Source organism: Cavia porcellus, unplaced genomic scaffold (assembly GCF_034190915.1).
Source record: "Cavia porcellus strain 051 isolate PalLab524CR breed Dunkin Hartley unplaced genomic scaffold, mCavPor4.1 scaffold_9, whole genome shotgun sequence".
NCBI lineage: Eukaryota > Metazoa > Chordata > Mammalia > Rodentia > Caviidae > Cavia > Cavia porcellus.
Genome location: NW_026947492.1, coordinates 70724668 through 70750502, shown reverse-complemented (window position 1 = coordinate 70750502; position 25835 = coordinate 70724668). Strand labels below are relative to the sequence as shown.

Genomic DNA, 25835 nt, shown 5'->3' with positions numbered 1-25835 from the left:
CCAGCCAAGTTTTTCTCATATTGCATCACCTTCTGATTCCCTCTTATGAAAACCTTTGTGATCATACTGGACCCACCAAGATAATCAGAATAATGTCCCTACTTCAAAATTCTTATTTTGATGACATTGGCAGTTATTTTGCCAAATTACATAAACCAATTCACAGGTTCTAGTGATTAGGTCATGGACATTTTGGGTTCTCTCAAAGAGAGAATAACTCTCAATGAATCAGAAGACTATAGAAGATGAGATTTTTTTATCTCAAATATCACAGTTATACTAGAAATAACACACAAATTGTATGTGTACAGCTCAATGAATTTGTCATAAACACAATCCACTAACCATCATCTAGGTAAGTTGTAGAACTTACCAACACCCTAGAAATACTCCTCATACCCTTTCCATAATCACCATAATCCCTTCTTACTGCTCAAGCGCCATAGATTAGATCTGGGTGAAAGCTACTGGAATGATAACAGTATGTATGTTTTGTGCCTAAATGCCTTCACTGAATATATCTGCAACATCTATTCATATTACTACCTGGAAGTTGTATCAGTTAACTTAAATTGTATAATATCTCATGATATGAGCATATCATTTATCCATTATACTACTGATGGAACATTTGGGTTATTTCTACCTTGGGGATGTTTTAAAGTTGCTATAAACATTTTTCCATACATCTATGTGTTCATTAGCTATACACTAGAAGAATTACTAGGTCAGTATATATACATACCTTCAACTTCAATAAAGAATACCATTTTTGAGTGTCTGTATTCATTTGCACCTCAGCAACAATGTATGAGAGCTCGTTACCTTTTATATCACCAACACTTGACTTTATTCATTTTAATTTTAGCCAATATAGAGTATATGATATATATAATTCAACATAATTTTGAAACATTTTCATTATTTATAACAAAGTTGTACACTTTCATGCTTTCTTGACTATTTACATATTTGTTTTTAGAAGGTGCTTGTTCAAACCTTTCATTCACTTTTAATTTATGGTGACTTTATAGGAGTAATTGGCATATTCTGTTTGCAAACTCTTTATCACTAAACTAAGTAAAATTAAATTACATGTCAACTGTATGGATTCAGTTGCCATTTTTGTTAGTAAATAACAGAACAAAACAAAGTGTCATTGTTTATGTCTGTGTCCCCCAGGCCTCATGAGTTTGCACTGTGTATTTGTGATTGGTTTATTGTCTAGTGCTTGGATTGATGGTGTCAGTGCTCCACCCACATAGGGGTGGAGCCAGGATGTGTTGTAATGGCAGGAAGAAGGTGTGTCTTGCTCTTTGCTGGTTCCCGCTTGCTGTTTACAGCCGCCATGAACTGCGGCCCAGCCATACCTGCCTGCCTTGGAGCCAACTGAGTGTGGACTGAAACCTCCAAAAACTGTAAGAAATAAACCTTTCCTTTCCCAACTTGGGCTTCAGGTATTTTGTCTCAGCAATGAGTAAAAAGTAACTAAGACAAAGGTATTTTACCAGTCAAGTTTGTGATCAAGCTTTTTATTTTTTTATTTTGTTTATTTTTTAAGGCAAATTCTGAAATTTATAATCCTGCTGAAATTATTGATAGACTGTACCACCATGACTTGCTGATGGATAATTATTTTTTTAAGAGAAACAAAAATAAAAATAATAATAGGGTTTCAAAACAGGATAAGAAATTAGCAATCATTAACATATTACATATTGTTATCCTCAAGGTAGTTGCTCAGATTATAAGATATAGACATGCAAAATTAATCAGCCTATATAAGCAGCAACTGATCCCTTCAATGAACAAAAGAAATTAGTAGTATGAATAATTCTAAAACATAAAAAATAAACATTTCACTGAAAATACATCTAAAGATATGGACACAGCAGATTTTTAATTAGTTCATTTATTCTTAAATGAATATTATATCCAATGATGAGACTGGGTTCAGTATAAATCAGCAAAAAGAAAAGTTAGTGGGCCACTTGGAAGTGAAGGAATTAAAAAGTATACCTGTTGTTGAAGGCATTATTTACAATAGAAGTAACACCTTCAAGTAAAGCTAATCTAAGTCTCCAATCTACATGGCATGAATGAGAAAAATGACATGAGAATTAGTTGAAAAATGACAAGTAAAAGACTTTTAGCCAAAGGTTAAGAAAAAGAGTATATATTTATAATATCTAAACTTTGTTCAAAAGCTAATGAAACAAATTTATGGTATGGAAATTTTACCTCAATAAAGTTATTTAAAAGGGGAAAATATAAAACATTTCTCACCAGAATAAATGTTCAAGATTAATTTACCTCCAACACATTCATTATTTTTTCTCTTATATGTAACATTAAAATGTTGAAAATAAACATAAAATTTCCTTCTAATTTCTGAAATTATATGAAACATGCAACTGACACCAATAAACAGTTCATTAAGTTTTTTCTCATTACGGAAATTAATAAGAATGCAGACACAAAAGGTAAGAGATTATATTCTCAGCATGAGTTTTATAAATCTTTAACATTCCAAGCTACATTAGATAGATGATAAACGAGTTTATTACATTGCCATGAATTTGTCATATAGATAAAATTATCAACTCCTACATTTCTTACCAAAATTTCTATGATTTTCTCAATATTTTCCTTTAAAAACAACATGTTTCTTTGTATTAACGATTGTTAGAAGTTAAATGAAGTCATTAAACAAACATTATTTTTACTACAATATATCTGACTTCAGAATATTCTGTCATGAGCCAAAAATAACATTTTCAAAGTGATATTTCACCCTTAACCACAATTTCATATAAACATGGATAAGGAAGACTCATAGGCACCAATATTTTAATTTGTTCCTTTGATTGACCCCTGGATTTCATAAACAGAGCAATGCACTACAGTAAGATTTCAGATGGTCAAGAGAAATAGTTTTCAAGTAATAGAAAAAAAATAAAAGTAATAGGTCAATAGGAAGAAGCAAGTTGAAAAGGACAAAAATGATACTTCTACCACAGATATTTTCTTGGGTATTTCAATTTGGAAAAGGAGACATACAAAAGTTGAAGTCATGAAATAAACTACCATAAAGTTATCCAAACGTGTATTTCCTAGAAAATGACTGTGTGCCCCCAGGGGTGTGCAGGAGTTTAAGATAGTTTAAGATAGCAGGAGGCAGAAGAGAGGGAATGGGAAGTAAAAAGAATAAAGATGCGTTATGCACATGTACCACGATGAATGTAATCATTATATAGTGCAAACATACACGAATCTTTTTAAAATATAACTTTCTTAGAATGTACGCAATATGAATGCAGACGTATACTATGTTTTGTTGTTACTGTTGTTTTGTTTACCTCTTCAGATACACACTCCATCCTTCTCTGTTCTGTTCTGTCCCCAAATACTAGGCTTCACTGCCTTCTTGTCTCTAGATAACAGCTACAAAGCACCAGCAAAAGATGAAAAGGAGAAAAAGACAGTACTTACTGATTCCTCCAGGCCCCTTCCTGCACTTCCTACCCTCTCCATACATTGCTCCAAACCATACACGCAGCTATCTTGCCTAGCTTCCCTTTCCCCAAGGAACTGCTTCCCAGTCTTCAAGCCTAAAGGTAGTAATGGAGCCAATATTGCTAACCTGGTGTCCTGTACCTTGGGGGGTCCTAAAACCAGCCTACATCTTACATAGTTTGAGTATGCCATGAGCTTCCTGTCAGGACTGTGAAAATATTTAATAAATATTTGTTGAATATTCAAACAAATCGCCACCTCTTCCAAGTCACTATTTTATTATACTATCCCAAGTTTCTCAATTGATCTCCTTGACTGTACTCTTACTTTTTCTACCTATTTTCCACAAGCTAAGTTAAAGAGATCTATTTAAAAAAGCAAATCTGATCATATTATTCCTCTACCAAAAAGACTACAATGGCCTCCTATTGCCTTTTAAAACAAATTCCAAAATTGTTCATATGCTTTACATGGTCAGGCACAATGTGATTCATGCAGCACTCCAGATTTTATTAAACATTCTCCACTTCGCATTCATCCCTTTTTCTGCAGTCACAGTGAATTTTTCTCTAGTCCAAAAATGTCCTCATGTGTTCATTTGTTTGTTTTTGGTACCAGGGTTCAAACTCACAATCTTGCACTCGCCGCACAGGTGCTTGTGCCCCTGAGCATCCTTGTGTTCTTTTTCTTCTGGATCTTCAAACATTTAGAACACCTCTGCCTTACTTTTTCATCTAACTAATTTTTATACATTTTTAGTGTCCAGCATAGGCATCACTTCCTGACAAAAGCCTTCCCTGATCCACTAACTTAAATTTTCTCCATTATATATATCCACAGAAACTCTTATTTAACTTGTTCCTAAGCAAGTTAAAAAACTTCTACATATTTACTTAATGTTTAATTACTCACTAGGTTATAGATCTCCTAAAACAGTTACCCAGTTAATCCCCAATAGCTAGTCCAGTACTTGGTACATAATTAAGTTTTAACATATACTTAAAAGAATTTGGGGGGTTGGGGTGGAAGTTCAGACTCCATACTCATTACTGAGCTATACTTGAATTTAAATGTAGTTCTTCTCTTTCCAGGAATAGAATTTCTCTTCACTTTTTTCACAGGGATCGTCCTTCGTCCTCTCAACTGCACAACAGCTCAGCTGTTTTTAACCTGGAGGTCATAAACACCCAAAGAGTCAATGAATAAAATTCTGGAGATCAGTGAATTTGGAAAACGAGAAGAAAATGCCTTTATTTTTCCCTGATCTTTTACTGAATGTAACATTTTCTTCAAATTGTATGCCATATCACCACAGTACTAGTAACAATCATCCTTTACAGCAGAAATTGGTTATTTTGTATAAGATTATAGTTGTTATAAATACCTCAAAGTACTATGTTTACTACTTTGAAAAATATACTAGTTATTAAACCAACCACTATGTTTTGCTATTTCGCATAAAAACAGTACATACTATTGATGCCACCAATTTGGAAATATTTAAAAAGTATTTTGAAAGCAATACAATTGGTTTCGTTATGCTTTATTTTATGCACTTAAAAACAGTCTCAGTAAAATAGAATTTGTCTGTCAGTCAAAAGGCACAAAAAAAGATTAAAAATGCTTGGACTGGATGCTCAGCAAAGCTCCTTTCAATGGTTCTATTTTATAGCTACTGTCTCCTCTGATGTGCTTATTGTCAGGCTTTTTTTTTCAGCTCAAGGTTTTATAAAATAGAGAAGTAGGGGGTAAAGTACAAATATCCAGTGGTAGAGAAATATGTAGGCTAGGATGAGAGAAAGAACCCAAAACAAAAACAAAATAGATGCTTTGCAAATAATATAGCCAGTGACATCTCTAAGTTCAGGCTTATATGAAAGAGAAAAGAGCTGAAGAGAACTTTTTTAATAACATAGCCCATTAATAAAATGTCAGAGAAAAAAAGAATATTCCACACAGAGATAAAATTTGTGAAATATTTGATGAAAGCTAGTTAACATGTGCCTCACCAAATAGTTTGTCAGTAACTATCAAATGAAAGAGAAAGAGAATAATTATTTTAAATAAGATATAATTATCAATGACACAGACAAAAAATCAAACTTTTCTTTTCCAAGTTCTCTTTTATTTTTATAAACTTGTATTGAAGAATTTAGAAAAGCAGTGTGCTAAGCTTGAGGGTGGAGCCAAGGGTAAAGACAATGCAACACATGAGTCAGAGTTCCTCTCTGAACTTGAAGGACCTTATAATTTCCACAACAGGCAGTTCATCTCAATAATAATACAAGGAAATAAAGCAGGGGAGGAAAAAACACCACATGGAAAAAGTTAGCCAAGTCAGAAACAGCTAGTAACCATTTCCAGTGACACATCACATAAAGGGTTACACTGATTCTATCCAAATTCTGTACCTTTGTATAGCCTTAAACACCTTGTATAGCTGTACAAGACCAGAAACATGTTTTCTAAATTCAATTCCCTATCTGATCGCTTGTTTCCTTTTGTGGTATGTTTTGATTTGTTATTATCATCAATATCCTAATGAGTAAATGTGGAAAAAAATCATTTTAACTGGACCTAATACAATCACTGTTCCATTCAATACTAGAAGTAGGTCACGTGTTTGTCCAAACTTTCTGAGAACATTGGATTCAGAGAAGGGTTAAGACTCTAATCTGGGTGGGAGGTGGGAGAATATACATACACACACACACACACACACACACACACACACACACACACACAGAGCAAGAAAAGCTAGTTCCTGTGGGTAAGTCTAGACATTCAGTATTCTAGTGCAGGGACAGAACCACAAGTTGGCTTGAGGTCTAACTGACCTCATCATGACCAAATTCTTAATTGGGCACTTACAGGGGTACCTGTAATGGCTCCAAGAAGGCTGCTAAGGACTGGGGAGAACTGAACAACCAACTGGGGGAAATGTGTCCAAACTAAACAACCAACTGGAGGGAAATGTGTCCCATGGCTAACAAGTTCAGATGTTTCCTAAAAAGAGGACATTCATAGAACATAGGCCCCAAAATGACATCAAGTAGTCAACTTCTGAGCATTGTCAATCAGAAAGATGCTATTTTCAGCCCTTTATTTGCTCACAAGACCAATCAGAAGATGCTTTTCTCAATCCTTCACTTACATGTGGATACAACCAATCAAAAGACATTGTTTCTGATTCTACATTTACAGCTACTAAGAGACCAAAGAGAGGTTTTTGGTAGGATGGTTTAAATCTTGTATGAGGCCAAGTGAGTTTTTGTCAAGACAGTTGCCTTATTTGCATGATACGGTATTCAAGTCAGGTGTTTTGAATACTGAAGATCCCTTTTACTTTAACCTCAGAGCTTCTGCAAGCCTTTTCACCAGCACACACCTGCTCTCACCTTGTAGCGTGTACTTCCACCTTCAATAAATGTATACCTTCACTATCTCTCCTGTGTGTCTTCTCCAATTCTTTGTTCAAGACACCAAAGACCTAGAAAGAAGTCTCACAGGACTGCCATCAAAGTAACACTGCATCATGCAGGTTTCCATAGGACAGAATGCAGGCATTTAAGATTCTGTGCAGTGGTGCGGGCAGATCCAATCTCTTTCTCCCAATAGAAGCCACGGGCAGAACAAAATCTAAAGGTTGGGATTCTTCTTCTTCAGCTCCCTGCAAAATTCTGCTTGAAATCACTTTCTACGCTCTTCTTAGACTGACTGGTCTCTACCAACACTTCAGTAAGGGTTCAATCTGGACTCTCATGAGTTACTCCAAGTCCTGGATCACCAAGGAACACTCAGATCCACTCAAACCCTTGGGGATTCAGTTCATACTTATTAGCCAGTGGATAACAAGGGTTGACAGGTACGAACAGTCTTTCATGGGTACAAAAATATGCAGACAAATTATCCATGAAGAATTTTAAAGTAGTAGAGAAAAAAAGAATTTTAAAGTAGTAACAAAACTAAAAGCCAATTTATTTTTATTATCATATGTGCAACAACACTTCTAGACAACCTTAGCAGAAAAGTCTTTTGTAGGTCTAAATTACTGCTATGACTACTGAATTATAATATATATACAGGCTTGAAATTATCTACTAATGATACTTCATTCTATATAGCTATTATTTTGAAAAGCTATCATTTATACAAACTCTATCATACATGTTATTTTTAACATTAAATTCATAAGAATTGGTCATCTTTCTCTCTCTCTTTTTTTTTTTTTTTTTGGTCTTTTTTGAGATGGGGTCTCACTATGCAGTTCAGACTGGCCTTGAGCTCATTTTGTAGCCCAGGCTGGTCTCGAACTTGCAACAATCCTCCCATCTCAGCCTCCCGAGTACTGGGCTTACAGGCATGAGCAACCACACCCAGCAAGAGTTGGTCATCTTTCAGGGCTGGGGATTTAGCTCAGTGGCATAAGTGCCTGCCTTGCAAGCAGGCAGTTGTGAGTTCGATCCCTGGTACCGATAAAAAGGAAAAAGAAAAAAAAAAAAAGAGTTGGTCATCTTTTAAACTTACTTCATGTATATTTCATGACTCAAACCCTTAGGGTACAATATATCCCTTATAAGCCAAAAGACATATAAACTTAGATTTCTTTCCTGAATTATTTCTTTCCTGAATTATTTTTGTTATTCTTGTTTTTTGTTTGTTTAATAATAAAACACAGGTCAGGCATGGTGGTACATGCCTATAATTACAGCACTTAGGAGGCTGAGGCAGGAGGATTACCATGAGCTTAAAGCCAGCCTGGGCTACACAGTGAGTTTAAATTCAGGCTGTTTGAGGAATGGTGCAAAGCAGAGACCAGCCAAGACTTCTGGGCTTGTGGAAAAGCAATACAGCATGGAATTTACTATAATGGGGTACAGGCAGGCAGAGAGCGAAAAGGCGATCTTTATGGAACAAAGAGAAGTAGGGATTTTTTTATAGGGCATCAAAGAAGTCAAAGGACATTAGGCAGGAAGATCAAAGTAAACCTCAGTGATCAAAGGTCTCCAAATGCTCTGTGCCTCAGTGGGCAAAGTCCTTGAGTTATCCAGTGTAAATACTTTGGTATCTTTAGATGTCCAGGTGCTTGCAAGATTCGGGTGTTCCATCTATCTCTTTTAAGATATCCTGTGTTTACTTAGGGCATCAGTGTTGAGCTGAGAATAATGCCTCTGCTGCAGACAGGTTGGGTTTTGGGAGAGTTACATCCAAATCAAGCCTTACAGGCAACTAAAGAGCAAGACATTGTCTCAAAAATAATAATAATGCGTTCCCCCAATCCAGAAGACCTTGGCAGGCAACCAGGAGCCTAGATTACCACCTCCCCCATCTGGAGAACCTTAGTGGACTGGATAGAGCATGAGTGAGCACTCCATCCATCCAGAGGACCTGGGAAGGACAGTAAGAGTGTAGGTGAGGCTGCCCTCTACAATACCCAGAGGAACCTGGGTAGGCCTGTGAGACCCAGTGACACAGTATAGCCTCAGATGGGTATACCACACAAAGATAGGTCTGATGACCTGGAAAAGTCAGAAACAGCAATAACAATACAGTTTAAGAATTGGTTCACAACAGTATTTCTAGGCTGGTCAGCCCAGGAAAAATATAGGACTCACTCACCTGGCCCTGCAGGAGGAATTCAGGTGACTGGTCCTCCTCCTACATTGTGGAACCTGGCAACTGGATGAAGGCCAGTCATACTGCAAGACACTAAGATACATATGACAGACAGGTGAGACTACTGAGATTGAAAAGACTAAGGTATGAACCAAGATGTGAAATTGATGAGACAAAAAAGCAAAATGCAATCTCAGATCTCCAGCTCATCTTGAACAAGGACAGAAGACCTCAAATAGAAGACTTACAAACACACACCTGAAATTTCTGAAAAGACAGCAAGTGAAGGAAAAAAACAAATCCACAAGGCTATGGAGGAAATTAGATCAGAAATAATATCTCAGATAAAAAAAGAAATTACAACTTTAATGAAGGAATTATTTAGTATAGCTAAAGAAGATATAGATATAAAAAGTACAGGCACATAGGAAAATGATAGAAACCTTGAATGAACAATATGGGGGAAAAAATAGAAAGCATGTAACAACAGACTCAAAGAGATATCTACGAAATTAAAAATTCCATCGAATGCTGGCAAAACCATTGAACGAAACTGAAGACAGATTTTCAGATCTTGGAAATACAACTGCAGCTAGCAATTATGAAAGAAAAGATCTCTTAAAAATCACAAGGGACCATGAAATAATAATTCAATAGCTCAAAGACAATGCAAAGAAAAACAATATATGAATGTTTGATGTCAATAAAAAAGCAAGAATCAACACAAACGACATACAAAAACTATTTGCAGAAGTAATAGCAAAAAATTTCCTCAGCATGGGAAAAGAATCTGACAAATAGATAAGTGAGGCGTAAAAAACTCCAAACAGCCATAACTACAATAAATCTATACCCTGACGTATAATAATTAAGATCCCAGAAATTCAATATAAAAACAGAATATTAAAAACTGTTACAGATAAGAAACAGATCATCTCTCAAGGAAAGCCCATTAGAATCATGGCCAATTTCTCAACACAAACTCTCAAGTCAAGAAGTTCTTGGAGGGCTGGGGATTTAGCTCAGCAACATAAGTGCCTGCCATGCAAGCATGTAGTCTTGAGTTCAATCCCTGGTATCAATTAAAAAAAAAGTTCTTGGAGTAAAGTATTTTAAGCCCTGAAAGAAGACAACTTCCAATTCAGATTGACATACCCTACAAAACTATCTTTTAAAATGAATGAAAAATAAATACTTCCATAACAAAGAACAAATGAAGAAATATGCATGTGTACCAAAGCAACCCTAGAAAGAATACTGAAATATATCCCAGATAGAGACAAAAAAATGACCACAATTCCAAGAACAACAACAGAAAGAAACTACCCAGAAAGGTAAGCAATTAGACAAAGAGGAAAAGCAGAGAACCAACAAGAGAATAACATGACAAAGATAAGCCAATACATGTCAGTTATAACCAACGTAAATGGCCTCAATTCACCAATAAAAAGAAATAGGTTGGCAGAATGGATTAAAAAACAACATCTAACAATATACTGTATTAAAGAAACACATTTAATTCAATAAGAAACTCGTAGGCTGAAAATCAGAAGATGGAAAACAACACTCCATGTAATAGTAACCCATAAGAAAGGATGGGTAGCTATTCTATTTGCAGACAATATGAACTTCAAACCAAAAATGATCAAAAGAGATAAAGAAGGTCACTATATACTTGTTAGGGTAAAACGTCAAAAGGAAGAGATAAGAATCATAAAAATATAAGCACCAAATATGATGAGAACATCCATATATATTAGACCAATATTAATAGACATGAAAAATCAAATAAACAATAACACAGTTCTAATAGTGGACCTTAATATCCCATTGTGACAAAGAGTTTAACTAGACAAAAAAATCAGCAAAGAAATAATAGAATGGAATCAAATACATGAATAAATGGACTTAATAGATGTTTACAAAGTGTCCCCCCACCCAGTAACATCAGAATACACATTCTTCTCAGCTGCACACAGGACATTCTCTAAAATACACTGTATACTAGCCCACAGAACATGCTTAAGTAAATGCAGAGGAACTCAAATTATTGGATGTATATTATCAGACCATAGTACACTGAAATTGGAAATCAGTGGCAAAAGAAACCACAAAAAACTCTATAAACACTAGAAATTAAATAACATCTTCCTGAACAACCAGGAGGTCACAAATGAAATTAAAGAAGAAATGAGGGGCTGAGGATTTAGCTCAGTGGCATAAGCGCCTGCCTTGTAAGCAGGCAATCGTGAGTTCAATCCCCGGTACCGATAAAAAGGAAAAAGACAAAAAAAAAAGAAAAAGAAAGAAGAAGAAATGAAACAATATTTGTAATCAAATGAAAACGCAGATACAACATAACAGAACCGGGAGGACACAATAAAGCAGTCCTAAGACAGAAATACATAGCAGTGAATTCTCACATCTGGAAAACAGAATGCGCACAAATAAGCAACCTAATGCTATATCTCAAGCTTCCAGAAAAAAAAGCACAAGTCAAGCTCAAAGCTCATAGAAAGTAGGAAATTATAAAGATCAGAGCAGAAATTAACGTAATCAAAACTAAGAAAACAATACAAAGAATCAATGAATTGAAGAGTTTGTTCTTTGAAAGAATAAATAAAATTGATAAGCCCCTAGCCAACCTTAACAAAAAAAGGAAAGTAAAACTCAAGATTCATGCAATAAGGAATAAAAAGTATGAAATCACTACAGATTCTTTGGAAATTCAGAAAATCATCAGTACTTACTTTGAAAATCTTTACTTGCTTGGGCTGAAAAGCAACGATTGGACAGATTCTTAGAAACATATGAATTAACAAAGCTGAATTAAGAAGAAATAAAAATTATGAGTAATCTATATCATATAATGAAATTGAAAATGTAATTAAAAACTAACCAACAAAGAAAAGCCCACGTCCTGATGGATTTTCTGCTGAATTCTACAAGAAATTTAGAGAAGATTTAATGCCAATATTCCTCAAACTCTTTAATGAAATTGAAAGGGAAGCAATTCTCCCTATCTCATTCCTGGAGGCAAGTATTACTGATACCAAAAACAGAGAAAGACACAACCAAAAGAGAGAACTATAGGCCAATCTCCCTACTGAACATAAATGCAAAAAACCTGCAATAAATATAAGCAAACAGACTACAGCAAATCATCAAGAGGATTATACACCATGACCAAATGGGATTCATCCCTGGAATGCAGGGATAATTCAACAGATGCAAATCAATAAGCATAATACACCATATTAACAGAGCCAAAGACAAAACTCACATTATCATCTCAATAAACGCAGAAAAAGTTTTTGAGAAAGCTCAACACTCGTTCATAATAAAAAAAAAAAAAAAAACTCTACAGAAAATCAAAACAGATGGTCTCTACTTCAATCCGCTAAAAGCCATCTACGACAAACCAACAGCCAACATCATACTAACTGAACAAAAATGGAAAGCTTTCACTCTAAAATCAGGAATAAGACAGGGATGTCCACTATCACCTCTTCCATTCAATATAGTTCTGGAAATGCTAGGCAAAGCCTTTAAACAAGAAAGAAAAATAAAAGGAATAAGGATAGGAAAGGAAGAAGTTAAATTGTCATTATTTGCAGATGACGTGGTACCCTACATAGAAGATCCTAAAAGCTCCATCAAAAGACTTCTAGAGTTAATAAGCAAATTCTGCAGCATAGTTGGATACAATGTCAGCACACAAAAATCAATAGCCTTCCTATACACAAACAACAAACTCACTAATAATGTAAATAACACCTTTCACAATAGCATCTCCAAAAATGAAATATTTAGGAATCAATCTAACAAAGGATGTAAAACATCTATATATTGAAAACAACACTATTCTGAAAAGGAAATTGAAAAGGATATCAGAAAAACGGAAAGATATTCCTTGCTTATGGTTAGGAAGAACCAACATTGTGAAAATGGTCATACTCACAAACTGTGATATAGATTTAATGCAATCCTGATCAAAATACCACTAGCATATCTCACAGATTTAGAAAAAACATTCCTAAAATTCATTTGGAAACAGAAGAGACCTAGAATAGCTAAGGCAATTTTGGGCAACAATGACAAGGCAGGAGATACCACAATCCCTGATTTGAAACTATACTACAAAGCTATTGTGATAAAGTCAGCATGGTACTGGCAAAAAAACAGACCTCAAGATCAGTGGAACAGAATAGAAGATGCAGGTACAACTACAAATATGCTCAGCCACCTTACCTTTGACAAAGGGGCCAACCATGGTCACTGTAAGAAAGGTAATCTCTTTAATAAATGGTTCTGGAAAAACTGGCTTTCCACATGCTGAAGACTGAAACTAGACCCATGTCTATCACCATCCACTAAAGTCAAAATGGATCAAATATCTAAATATTAAAACAGAAATCCTGTATCTACTAGAAGACAAGGTAGGTGAAAATCTTGAAGACCTTGGGGTAGGCAGACAGTTCATGAACAAAATCCAAACTACACCAGAAGTACCTCAAAGAATCAACAACTGCAATCTCACCTTATTAAAAAGTTTTTGCATATCAAAAGAAATCACCACCAGAGTGAAAAGAAAACCCACACAATGGTAAAAACAATTTAGTCAACTGTCCCTCAGACAAAAGACTTCTATCTACAATACATAAAGAAATAAAAAAATTAAGACCTCTAAATTCAAAGACTCTATCCAAAAAGTGGCATCTGAGATGAATATGTACTTCTTAGATGAAGTACAAATGGTGAATAAATATATGAAAAAATGTTCAATATCACTAGTCATTCAAGAAATGCAAATTAAAACAACACTGAGATTCCATCTTACTCCAAAAAGAATGGCTGCCATGAAAAAAAATCAACTAATAACATGCTGGTGGGGCGATGGGTAGAAAAAGAACTCTTCTCCACTATTGGTGGGAGTGTAGACTGGTACAATCACTGTGGAAATTCCTCAGAAAACAAGGTTTGAAGGTCCCATTCGATCCAGTTGTACTCCATCTGGGAATTTTCCTAGAAAAATTGAAAACATCATACCAAGCAATACATGTGCATCCACGTTTACAATAGCACAATTTGTAATAGCTAGACATTAGAAATAACCCAAATGCCCATCAACTACAGAATGTATAAAAAAGATGTATTTTTATACAATGGAGTACTACTTAGCTACAAAGAAAAATAAACTCAAGGCTTTTATAGGTAAATGAATGCAACTTGAGACCATATTCATAAATGAAATAAATCAGTCTCACATTTGTAAACATCATATTGTCTCCCTAGTGTAAAAAGCTGAAAGCGTAAACACCATCCAAAATGTACAATAGTTATTTTGAAAGTGAAAAGGGAAGAAACTGCTCAGAAGAATGGGATGAGAGAAAGGAGAAAAGAAAGAAAGGGAAAGATTATGTTTCTTTTTTGTTCTTTTTTTATTTAAAAAAATACCTAATGCAGTTTTTAAAAAACAGTAATAATAATCAGACATAATATCTGAAAACAGCCAGATTAAAGCCAAATGATACACAAGAAAACATCAAGGTTTAAAATTTTTCTTTGAGGGTCGGCCCACAGAAATTGTGGAGAAAGCCAGAAACTACAAAACCAAAAACTGTTCCTTCTTGGTGGAAACAACTGAATTATCATATATTATCCTTTTGAATTTTTCTGGAGGTGTAAGATCATTACCTCTTATCTCTTCTGAAAGTCTTCAAAATTTGATTCATTTTTCTCAACATTTTCTTTCACAATTTTTTTTTTCTTTTTGTACTGGGGATTGAACTCATAACCTTGCACTTGCCAGGCAAACACTGAGCTAAATCCCTTCACAAATTTTTACCAGCAGAAATTTATGAATTGTTTTCTTGGTTTAAAAAAAAAATCTTAGTAAAAATTTTCAGTTGTGACCACTAAGGTTCATGTGTTCAGGTTCATTTGTTTGCTGCTTCCAGATCAAAGCATTACAGGCAACTGAGTTAATTAGAAATATTTTACGCAGTTAGACAGACTGGGCCCTCAGAGGAGCTAGTGCAGAAAACCACATATTTTGCAATCTTGGAGACAGACAGACTCTTCTGACAAAAGACAAAACAAATCCAACCACACCCCAAGTATAAACATCAGGGATTGATATTCTAAATAGGTATCACCACTTTGAGGAAGCCAGAAGTGGCCACTAAACCAACCCCCCTACAGGAAAAGGCCTTATTTTGTATTCATGTCCCCCTGCTATATGACTCACTTTCCCACTGGATCTCGATTTAATCAATTTTACTTGAGCAATTATACTTGTAATCTTATTGGTTGACCACAGTTCTATATAACCTCATATCCATCTGCCTTATGAGTTCCCATTTTTCCCCACTGTGGACCTAACTCATCTCGTGGTTTTGCTATATAAAAAATCTCTGGAAAAGGCAGGATCCGGGGCTGGGAATTTAGCTCAGCGGCATAAGTGCCTGCCTTGCAAGCAGGCAGTCATGAGTTCGATCCCCAGTACTGATAAAAATGAAAAAGACAAAAAAAAAAAAAAGGCAGGATTCTCAGCAACCCACTGCAGATCCCTTCTGTCTTTCAGACAGTTTTTTTTTCTTGCTAAATATAATCTGCTCTTAACCTCTATTGTTCCTAAAATTTATTCTTCAATTTTAGAGAACACGAAATCATACTGAACATCTAGTAAATTGAGGGTTTCTTTCTCCTATTTCAAAAGGAAGCCACTTATTTTGGTAAAAAGAAAAAGGGATTAATTCAAAGCTAGCTCTGAGGAGATGGAGGAGGCCATTTGCCTCACATCACCATCTCACCTGTAAAGTGTGTGCTGGGGTCTCTTACTACAAGGAGCAGTAGGGAGTGGAATATAATGTAGCAATATACACATTCTGGCTGAACTGTTCCTTCCCAAACCTAAAACTCTCCCTTCCAGCCTATGGTAATGAAATTGGACTTGACATCCTGGTGCCAGCATCTGCATACTTACCTGAGCTGAGAAGTAGGAGTAGCCATTTATATTCTAGGACTGAGAAAGTTTGGAGAAGCCAATATCTCTTTAAAAAAAAAAAAGTTAACCTTTAAATTTCCTTTTCACAGTCCAGGTACAGAGATCATTGAAAGCTGCAAAACTTAGTCCCAAAGAAAGAAGGTAGGAGCAGACTCATATACTGTGAAATTTATTGTTTTTGTGATTTGTAGAAATTTCCACCAACATATATGATAGAACTGTGAGGGAGGACTGGTGGCGGCGGCTGAAAAGAAGTATGAAATATAAATGACCTTTATTTTGAGAATGCGGGGAGAGATCGCCAACCCTGGGGTGGCATCCAAGTCACGGCACCAAATGGTAGGATTATTTCCAAAAGATGAAAAATATTTCCAAAAGATGAGAAGTATAAAACAAAAAGCAGCCTTTATTCTGAGAACACGGAGAGATATAACCAGCACCCCACCACCACTGCCGTCTGGTGATCTCCCCGCGTGGGAGTATGTAAGTAGCCTGGGTTTGGGGTGGAACCTAAGGAGGGCATTAGAGATGCACAAGTAGCCCATTGGTCCTAGGTATGGCACCATAGGTAAATTTCCAGGGGCGAGAAGATGGCATCACAGGTAAATTCCTAGGGGTGGGGGAGATAGAGGCTTCCTGCTTCTGGTTGAGGCTTTCCTGGCTACAGTGTCCTGTCTGGGCCAAAACTCTTTCAATATACAAAATGTAATTTTTCCTAATTGTATAACTTGTTTCATGTGAAAGAAACTTTTTTATTCTTTGGTCACTTGTAAGTAAAGACAGACAATTTACTGCATGTAGACATGTAACTGTAGGGCTACCATGACAAAGTAGCACAAAACATGAGACTTAAAACAACAGGAACCACTGTCATATCACTCTGGAAGAGAGAAGAAATCAACATGGAAGCCAGCTGCGTTGGTGCAAACCTATAATCCCAACACTAGGGAGGCTGAATGAGAGGTTCACCTCAAATTCAAAGACATAATGAGTTCAAGGACAGTCTGAACTGAGTACAAAATGAAACACTGTCCCGGGAAAAAAATTCAACATAGAAACAAGACTATAGTTCTTAAAGGATCCAGGGAACAACTTCAGCTTAAAGTGTGTCCAGTAATCTTTGAGGTTCCTTCTGGGACTTTCAACAGCTTAACAGCAAGTCTGTTTTCATGGTCACAAAGTATTCTCCTTCTATGATTGTCTTACCTGATTATCTTCATTGTGTGTTCATTTTTGTCTCTTTACTTGCCATCTTTTTATAAGGTTATTAATCATTTTGAATTAGATACCTACCCTGTTTCAATATAAACTCATCTTGATTAACTTTTCTACAAGGTCTCTTGCTTGTTTTCCAAGATCACATTATTTAGTCACAGCAGGCTGGAACTTAACATACCTTCGGGGAAGAAGCACACAATTCATCCTGTAACAAGAAGCAATTATGAGCATAACTGCAAATGTACAGGTGTTAAGGTTCTAAAACAACAATACTAAATCACTACTTAGCGTGTATACAGGTATTGGGCTGGGGATTTAGCCCAGTGGCTCAAGGGCTTTCCTGGTAAGTGCAAAGGTCGTAAATTTGATCTCCAGTACTAAATAAATAAATAAACGGGTATGTTTTCCCGTTTCTCAAGAAAAACATTTATATAACTTGCCAGGGATGGCATCCTGTGCCCAGCACTCTGTAGACGAAAGCAGAAGGATCCCCTGTGAGGTTCCATACCAACGTGGGTAACATAGGGAAATGCTATCTCAAAAAAAATATTATAAATTAAAACTACTGACCATTTTTTATATTAATGTTGTAACTTTTACTTTCGTCAGTAAAACAAAATGTTGATTTGAGTGTGGAGGCGCACTCCTGTAATCCCAGCACTGGGGAGGCTGAGGCAAAAGGAACGGCACAACTTCGAGGCCAGGCTGCGCGACAGTGACTTCAAGGTCAGCCTCAACTACAAAGCAAAAGTCTGTCTCTAAAACAAAACAAAATAATATTTATTACCTGCGTTTCTGTCCTGAGCATTATTATTCACTTCACTAATACCACTAAAAACTTGCCAGAACTTCTAGCTCCTGGGGCCCCACACGCCTCTGCGCCCCTCAGGCGCCACTCTGCCCGCAGACTCACTTTCCCGGCAGGCTCCGCGGTGCGCGCGCCACACCACTGACTACGACAGACCCGCCGACGCAGCACAGAAGAAACCTGCTGGCCCTCTGGTGTACGCTAGAGGGCGCCAAGTTCCCTGGCCGTAGAGGAGCCCTCGCGGTACTGAAAGACCTCCCAGCTCGCCGCCTCTGGAAAAGGTCAACACCCCTTCTCCGCCCTCCTCAGACTGCCAACAAGGCGGACTCACATACTCATGCGCAAACACGTCCACCACGCGCCGATCTACGGCGCACGCGTCTCGCGAAATCGCCGCCGCCTGGTCCTCCCCTAGAGTTCCCACTTCCGGCTCCCGGGGTCCTGAGGACGCTGGGAACATGAGGCTGTCTGCGGTATGCGCCATCTCCCACGGTCGCGTGTTCCGCCGACTGGGCCTCGGTCCCGAGTCCCGCATCCACCTGTTGCGAAACTTACTCACCGGGCTGGTGCGACACGAGCGCATCGAGGCGACATGGGCGCGTGTGGACGAAATGCGGGGCTACGCCGAGAAGGTGAGGAGCTGCCAGGCCTTGTTGGGGGCGGGATGGGCTGCGTTCTGGAACTGGGTGACACCGGCTGTGCCCGAGCTGAGGCCTGAGTGCAGTGTTTTGCTAATGCAATGAAGTGATTGAGGCCCGGCTGTAGGAAAATAAGATTTAACTACTTTTGCTCTGGTTGGATCAGTTCGTTTTGTTTTGTCCACACAGCTCATTGATTATGGAAAAATGGGAGACACCAACGAACGAGCCATGCGTATGGCTGACTTCTGGCTTACAGTGAGTGCTCATAGCCCACTTCCCAAAGAGAATCCTCTGCTCCCTGTGAGATTTAAGCTAACACTTGTGGACTAGTGTTGTGAATTAACTAAGAATCATGTTTTATAATTGAAGTCGATGTGCATATGAATCTGCACATCTGCCTATAATTGACCCGTCTAACTTTATACTGTACTAGAGCATGGGGGAGGCCTATCAATGTGGGTTTGAACCCTACCCTTAAGTGGTAAAAGTTAAATGTTTCTGCAGTTGTTCCTAACTTTGCTGTCTGCTAAATAATTCTTGTCCTATAGGAGAAAGACTTGATCCCAAAGCTGTTTAAAGTACTGGCCCCTCGGTTCCAAGGTCAGAATGGGGGCTACACAAGGATGGTGCAGATCCCAAATCGAAACAAGGAGGATCGGGCAAAGATGGCAGTGATCGAATATAAAGGGAATTGCCTCCCGCCCCTCCCTGTACCTCAAAGAGACAGCAACCTTACACTTCTAAACCAGCTGCTGCACGGACTTCAGCAGGACCTTCAAAAGAACCAAGAAACAAGTGTCCACAGCTCCTATACAGATCAGACACCAAGGATTTAACCAGAACTGGAATTTGCCGCTCCTCGGTGGCTATGATGACTGGCGTTTGGAGTTCTTTTCATGTCTGAGAAGAACTGGAGCCAAAGTTGTAAAATGGACAGTCTTAATGGAACCCGGAAACTTCTGGGGACTGAGATGGATCTCTCTTTGCCCAAAAGATAAAATTCCTTACCATGAATATATGTAAAATGATTTTTTTTAATTCCCTTAGGGTTTCTGGGAAAATAAGAACCATTAAATCCTGAGACTACCTGAGGATAGTAAATCCATGATTTATGTTTATGTTTCTTAGTTCTGAGTTGTGTTTGGTTAATGAAGTTGTGTTTTTCTTAGTACCAATTTAGATGGGACATGTGTCCTGTATCCCTAACTTACCCTCTGATGTGATTGCATTTTTTCATATCCAGCTCCTAGGATTGAGCCCATAGGATTTCCTAGAAAAAGATTATTTCTTACTGGGTGGGGGAATGAACACTTGTCAGTAAATCTTATTTAAGTTATCCAATATCCAAGGCACTTCAGAGGACACTATAACCATTCCTGTGTTTCCAACCTGTATTACTTTCATGTGTTCTCAACCTCTGAATGGGTTTTTGAGGAGGACTAAGAACTTATATATACTACCACTATGACTGAAAAAGTAGAGACATCTGAGAGGATGTTGGCCTTCAGGATAAGCTCCTTCCTCTTAGTATGGAGAGGGTTGTACTGAGTGGAACATTAGAAAGTTCAGCTTCCTGGGGATTTCCTGGAAGTTTTTATTGTTGTCAAAAATTGGACCTCCGTGGGAACTTAAAAAAGGGAAATCCGGTTTCAGAATGGCCGGGCATGTAAGACAACGGCAACTCTTTTTTTTTTATCCACTAATTATAATGAATGAAGCCAGGCTTAGCCAGGCTACCACTCTTTTAGGCTCAAGGTTTGACTGCAGTAATCTAGAGAAGACCTGAAGCTATCCCTTGATCTGAACACTAAATCTGGCCTGTTGGTTAGCATATTCCCAGTAGAGTAGAAAGAAGAGATTTTTATCTAAGACTCACTTAGTAAGAGTGCGGGTAAAAGGGTCTCTGGTCTAACAGACATAAGTTTCAATGGCAGAGCTATTGTACTATTTTGCTACAACAGCCTTAGTCTGGGAATCATCCATACCCTGTAAGGCTTACTCTTCCTTTCACTATGAAAGAGCTTTACATTAAAATCTGAGCACCATAAACACTCAGATACATTTGCACTAAATATTCCTCCCCCAAAGTCCACTATTCTCCTGTCTTAGTATGAACATTCATCCCAGCTGAGTATCTGGGAGTCATCCCTGATAGCTAAAGAAGGCACTTTCCTTAAAGTTAAAACCACGTTTGTAAGTCTTTTTTTTTTTTTTTTTGTAAGTCTTGAGAATAGGTACATTGTGGCTGGACTGCCATAACATTTCCTTTTAGCCAAAATTTGGATGGCTCATCTGATCATCCCTACACCTAAGTTCAGTGATGACAAACATTTTAGAACTTTTCAGTGATAACAGCCCACTGCAGCACTCATGCCATGGATTTGCCGCCACCAGATTCATTACTTTATCAAACTAGGTACCTCTAAAGTATTTCTATGATACACTGAAATTAGCACATTCTATTACAGTTCCTACAGTGGATTGATTCCAAATATCCATCCCACGTTAAATGAAAGTAATCACTATTTCCACTCCCTTGCTATTGATGGGTTTAGGATCCATATTTTGTTCTGCTGGATAAAAGTATGTTGGCATATTATTCTGAGTGTCACTGAGGAATTGGCACTAGGCTAAAAATGGTACACAAAAATGGCAAAAGTTAAAAGTACAAAGAACTCCCAAACTTAGGAACTTCACTTATATTGAAATAATAAACTCCTTAGTGTATTTTGCCATTTGAGCCTGTGGTTTCTGTTAATTGCTACCAAAGTAACCTGATACATCAAGTGGTGTACCACCGAACCTTTAGTGTTTCTCAAAAAAATTTTTTTACTATGACTCAGACCAAAAAATTTACATCGCAATATTTGCATATATGTAATTGAAGCAATTATATGTGTTTCACAAAACCTTGTTTACCAGTATGCACAGTAATACTTTCTACTCTTAAAATGCTGGTTGCAATTTACATTGATTATACAAGCCACTAATAGATTGTAACCTCCTGTGTCTGGTCTCTCGACTCAGAATTTCAGTGACTAACGATTACTTCACTTGATGAAATTAAGACATTTCCTGACACAAATGCCATCTGAGACCTGATCCCAGCCACGTCCCAAACTCTTCTACAATTATTTGCTGCACCCTTCATAGGAAACGATTTCTGACTATCATAATGTTGCGCATTGAACTGATGTTCTCTCTATTATAATGTTTACTCTTTTCAAGTCAACTTCTACTTGTCATTCAAATCTGTGTTCAGAAGTCACTTTTTTTTTTCAGATACAGTCTCACTATAGTTTAGGCTGGCCTCAAATTCATTGTGATCCTTCGCGTCAGCCTCCCGAGTGCTGGGAGTTACCCAACTGTGGTAATCGTCATATATATATATATATATATATATATATATATATATATATATTTCTTGATAACTACTATAAGGCCTGAAATACCATAGGTGTGTGATACATCCATACCATACTCAACTCCATGGGTGAACTTTATAAAATAAAGATGGTACTGGGTTCAATGACAAGACTAACCTGTATTACTAAGTAACCAAGATGAAAGAAACGCTCTTCCTCTCCAGGGACTTGAATGCTGATAGTATCAAGAATGTAACAATATGTCAAATTAGTTCCCCATGCATTTTATACTCCACTTTCCCTAAATATTTATAACCAAATTACAGATAGAAAAACACCTGTACGATTTCCAAGACAATGAAAAGTGAAATGTTATGAAGTATTCACTGACTTCTTCAGGCAAAGCTCTGCATTTTTCCAGTAGTGTAATTTGTTTAACAAATCAATCACCACCCATTCTGTGTATTAGATCCCCAGAACTTGTTCATATTACAACCCAGTTTGATCCCAAAGCTGGAGATGTAACTGCATAGTTGAATGGAGTCCAGTATTCAATTCCCCAGCACCAAAAACCAAAAAGCTTATACTCTTTCATTAACATTGCCCTATTTCCCCTACCTCTCAGCCCCTGGCAACCACTGTTCTCTTTTGAGTTTGAATGTTGAAGTATTTGTTTTTCTGTATTTAACTTTCTTCACTTAGCATAATATCCTCCAGGCTCATCCATTTTGTCACAGAATTTCCTTTTCGATGTTTGAATAAAATTCCATTATACCTGGTATGACAGGGTGTACTCAAAATATAAGGTGACTATATGAATGTCTTCACAAGGTATAATAAAAAATATGGTAAATGCTACTGCTGGCCATCCAAAAGAAAAGCAGGCTCATAAAGACATAGTGTGTCACAACAAATGCTGGAGAGGCTGTGGGGAAAAAGGAACTCTCCTACACTGTTGGTGGGAGTGTAGACTGGTACAGCCTTTGTGGAGGTCAGTCTGGAGATTTCTCAAAAAGCTGGGATTGGAAATCCCATTTATTCCAGCTATTCCACTTCTAGGCATATTCCCAGAAGAACTGAAAGCATCATACCACAGTGATATATGTGCACCTATGTTTATAGCAGAACAATTTGTAATCGCCAGATCTTGGAAACAACCCAAGTGTCCATCAACTGAGGAATGGATAAAAAAGTTGTGGTATTTCTATACAATGGAGTATTATTCAGCTATAAAGAAGGATCACATTGAGATATTTATCAATAAATGGGCGCAGCTTGAGACCATACTCATAAGTAAAATAAATCAGTCTCGCATGTATGAATACCGAATAGTTTCCCTAATGTAAGTAATGATTCAAATATATAAAAATATGTGGTAATCGTGATTCCCCATTATGTGGCCTTGAAGCCTTATAAAGTTTTCACTTATTAATTGGAAAGGCTTTATTCTGGGCTTCTTGATATGGAAATACTTGAAGCTATAGTATATGAAGTTTTATTCAAATATTTCAAGGAAAAAGACAGACACTATGGTAACTACTATTAAGTCGGGTTATTTGGTGGTGAACCACTAGCTTGCTGAAACAGTCATGCTTTGACCTGTATTGTTATATTGTTATGTCCTCCTTTATGTCAATCTCTGCCTTATTCATTAAAAAATTATTTAGTTATTTTTTTATGTTTTTTTAATTAAGGGGAAAATTTTTTTAAATTATCAGGGTATATAATAGTAACTTTTTTGATTTCCTATTAACTTGTTTTGAAGTCCTGTAATACTCCCACTATCTTTTTTGACTGATTAGACTCTGTTGCATTCTGTATGATAGTATCAAGTTTGAGGGTATAGGCAACTATTTTGAAGGCAATAAGATTCACTAAGATGCCCATTCTGGTTTGACTATTGTCTCCTTTGGAAGTCCTGTAATGTTTACAATGCTTAAGTTTTATTGGTCTTGTTCTCTACTGTTCTGTTCAACTTTATAATATCTAATGAGATAGACAATTCTTTTTAAGGAAACAAGAGACATTGTTGATAACCATTGTTGATAACCTTGTACTCTGTTTTACATCATGTGCTATGTCTATCCTTGGTTTGACTGACAGCTTTGTTTTGCCCTATTTGACTTTATTCTCTCCCCGCCCCAAAAAAGTAATAAGAACTAAGGAGTAATAAAACCCAAAATGTGTAAATTTTGTTGTAAAAAAGAGAGGGGAAAAAAAAGAGTTCTAAATGATACAACAGCAAGAGTGTCTAGGGGTGTTAAATAGCTGACCATATTAATGTTTTTGGTTGGATCATTGAACACAACTGTTTGCAGTCTCACTGTTTGAGTGTCCACTTTGTATGCTTTGATACTGTGATTTGAGCAGCTATCTCTAAGATGATAATATGTAATCTATTAACCGGTGATTTCTTGCTGGGTTTTTTTTTTTTTTTGTAGTTCTGTATTACTTGTACCCTTACACTGCTTTGTTTTGTTTTGTTTTTTCTCTTTTTCCTTTTAAATAAAATTTTTTTTAAAAAAAGACATAGTGTGTCCTTATCTACCTTATTGACTGGATTTAGCACTGTAAGATGTCTGGCTTGTCCCCAAAGTCAAATTGACCATGAAAGATAAACATTTTACATACAGTACATTGAAGATCAATACATACACTGAAGCAGCCATGACAGCACAGTTAAAGACACAAAAGAGAACTTCCAGAGCTCCTTTCATAAGCAGCAAGAACAATGAAATAAGTATGCTCAAAAACAAGGAGAGGGGCTGGGGATTTAGCTCATTTAGCTCATTTAGCTCATTTAGCTCATTTAGCATAAATGCCTGCCTTGCAAACTCGGGGTCATGAGTTTGATCCCTGGTACAGATGTTTTTAAAAAGAGTATTTTCAGGGAGATTAATGGTAATATGTCTTTTACTATAATATTTTTAAATTTATTCACAATGGAAAGATGACCAAGAGATGGAGAGATAAGAGACATAAAATGAATTAAAACATGTACATACATATATACCATATTTTTCAATCATGCTTCATTGTTGTGGTTTAAATCTGGATGTCTCCCCCAAAGCCTCATGTGCTCAAAGTTAGGGCTTTGAAAGGTGATTGGATTACAGGGAGCTGTTATAGTCAAATGCGATGTTAGGAAGTTAGAACTGGTTAGAAGAGACCAGATCAGTGGGGGTCTGATGCAGAAGGGTTTATCCCCCTTCATGATTCACTCTTCATGCTCTCAGCTCTCTGGCGGCCATGAGCTTTTCTCTACTTGGACCCTTTCTCCATTGTGTTCTGCCTTTGATCCAGCCAACTATGGACTGAAACCCTACAGATTGAGGAAAGATAAATCTCTCTTCCTTTATGTTGTCTATCTTTATGTTCCCCAATGTTGAGGAATAAATTCAGGTCCCATGCATGCTAAGAAACCACCCCTCTACTGAATTAAACCTCTAGCTCTTCAAGCAGATTTGCTGTATTTCTCTAGGAGTTTTATAGTTTCACACTCAATCTAAGTTATTAATCTATTGCAAGTTAACTTTCGTATATGGTATAAGATAAAGGATCAGTCTCTTTTTAGCATAAGGATATCCAGGGGTTTTTTTAGCATAAGGATATCCATTTATTGAGAAGATTATCCCTTCTTCATTATGAATTCTTGATCCTTT

General features: G+C 36.9%; 1 protein-coding gene and 1 long non-coding RNA gene across 4 annotated transcripts; one reads left to right on the top strand and one right to left on the bottom strand.

The window, feature by feature from the left end:
- Nucleotides 1-1516: 1516 nt before the first annotated feature.
- LOC134477713 (uncharacterized) lies at nucleotides 1517-18285 on the bottom strand. Of its 3 annotated transcripts, none has more exons than XR_010049863.1 (7): nucleotides 18147-18285; nucleotides 17435-17564; nucleotides 16121-16187; nucleotides 12032-14157; nucleotides 11883-11906; nucleotides 9136-9225; nucleotides 1517-4686 (listed from the first exon to the last, which is right to left on the bottom strand). It is a non-coding gene; the product is annotated as an uncharacterized LOC134477713 (long non-coding RNA). The 3 variants fall into 3 exon arrangements; XR_010049864.1 differs by lacking the exon at nucleotides 16121-16187 and having other exon boundaries at nucleotides 12032-13410; nucleotides 13973-14157; XR_010049862.1 differs by lacking the exon at nucleotides 16121-16187.
- A 236-nt stretch (nucleotides 18286-18521) lies between these two features.
- Mrpl17 (mitochondrial ribosomal protein L17) lies at nucleotides 18522-19926 on the top strand. The gene is made up of 3 exons (XM_003465244.5): nucleotides 18522-18799; nucleotides 18995-19063; nucleotides 19357-19926. Exons 1-3 carry the CDS (start codon nucleotides 18626-18628, stop codon nucleotides 19642-19644), a joined length of 531 nt encoding a protein of 176 aa, XP_003465292.1. The 5' UTR covers nucleotides 18522-18625; the 3' UTR covers nucleotides 19645-19926.
- Nucleotides 19927-25835: the final 5909 nt, after the last annotated feature.

Bases quoted from the DNA above. Each gene is read 5' to 3' on its own strand.
- Mrpl17 (XM_003465244.5), top strand. From the start codon at position 18,626: ATGAGGCTGTCTGCGGTATGCGCCATCTCCCACGGTCGCGTGTTCCGC. The intron at 18,800-18,994 runs GTGAGGAGCTGC...TTGTCCACACAG, and splicing joins TGCGGGGCTACGCCGAGAAG to CTCATTGATTATGGAAAAAT. The intron at 19,064-19,356 runs GTGAGTGCTCAT...CTTGTCCTATAG, and splicing joins TGGCTGACTTCTGGCTTACA to GAGAAAGACTTGATCCCAAA.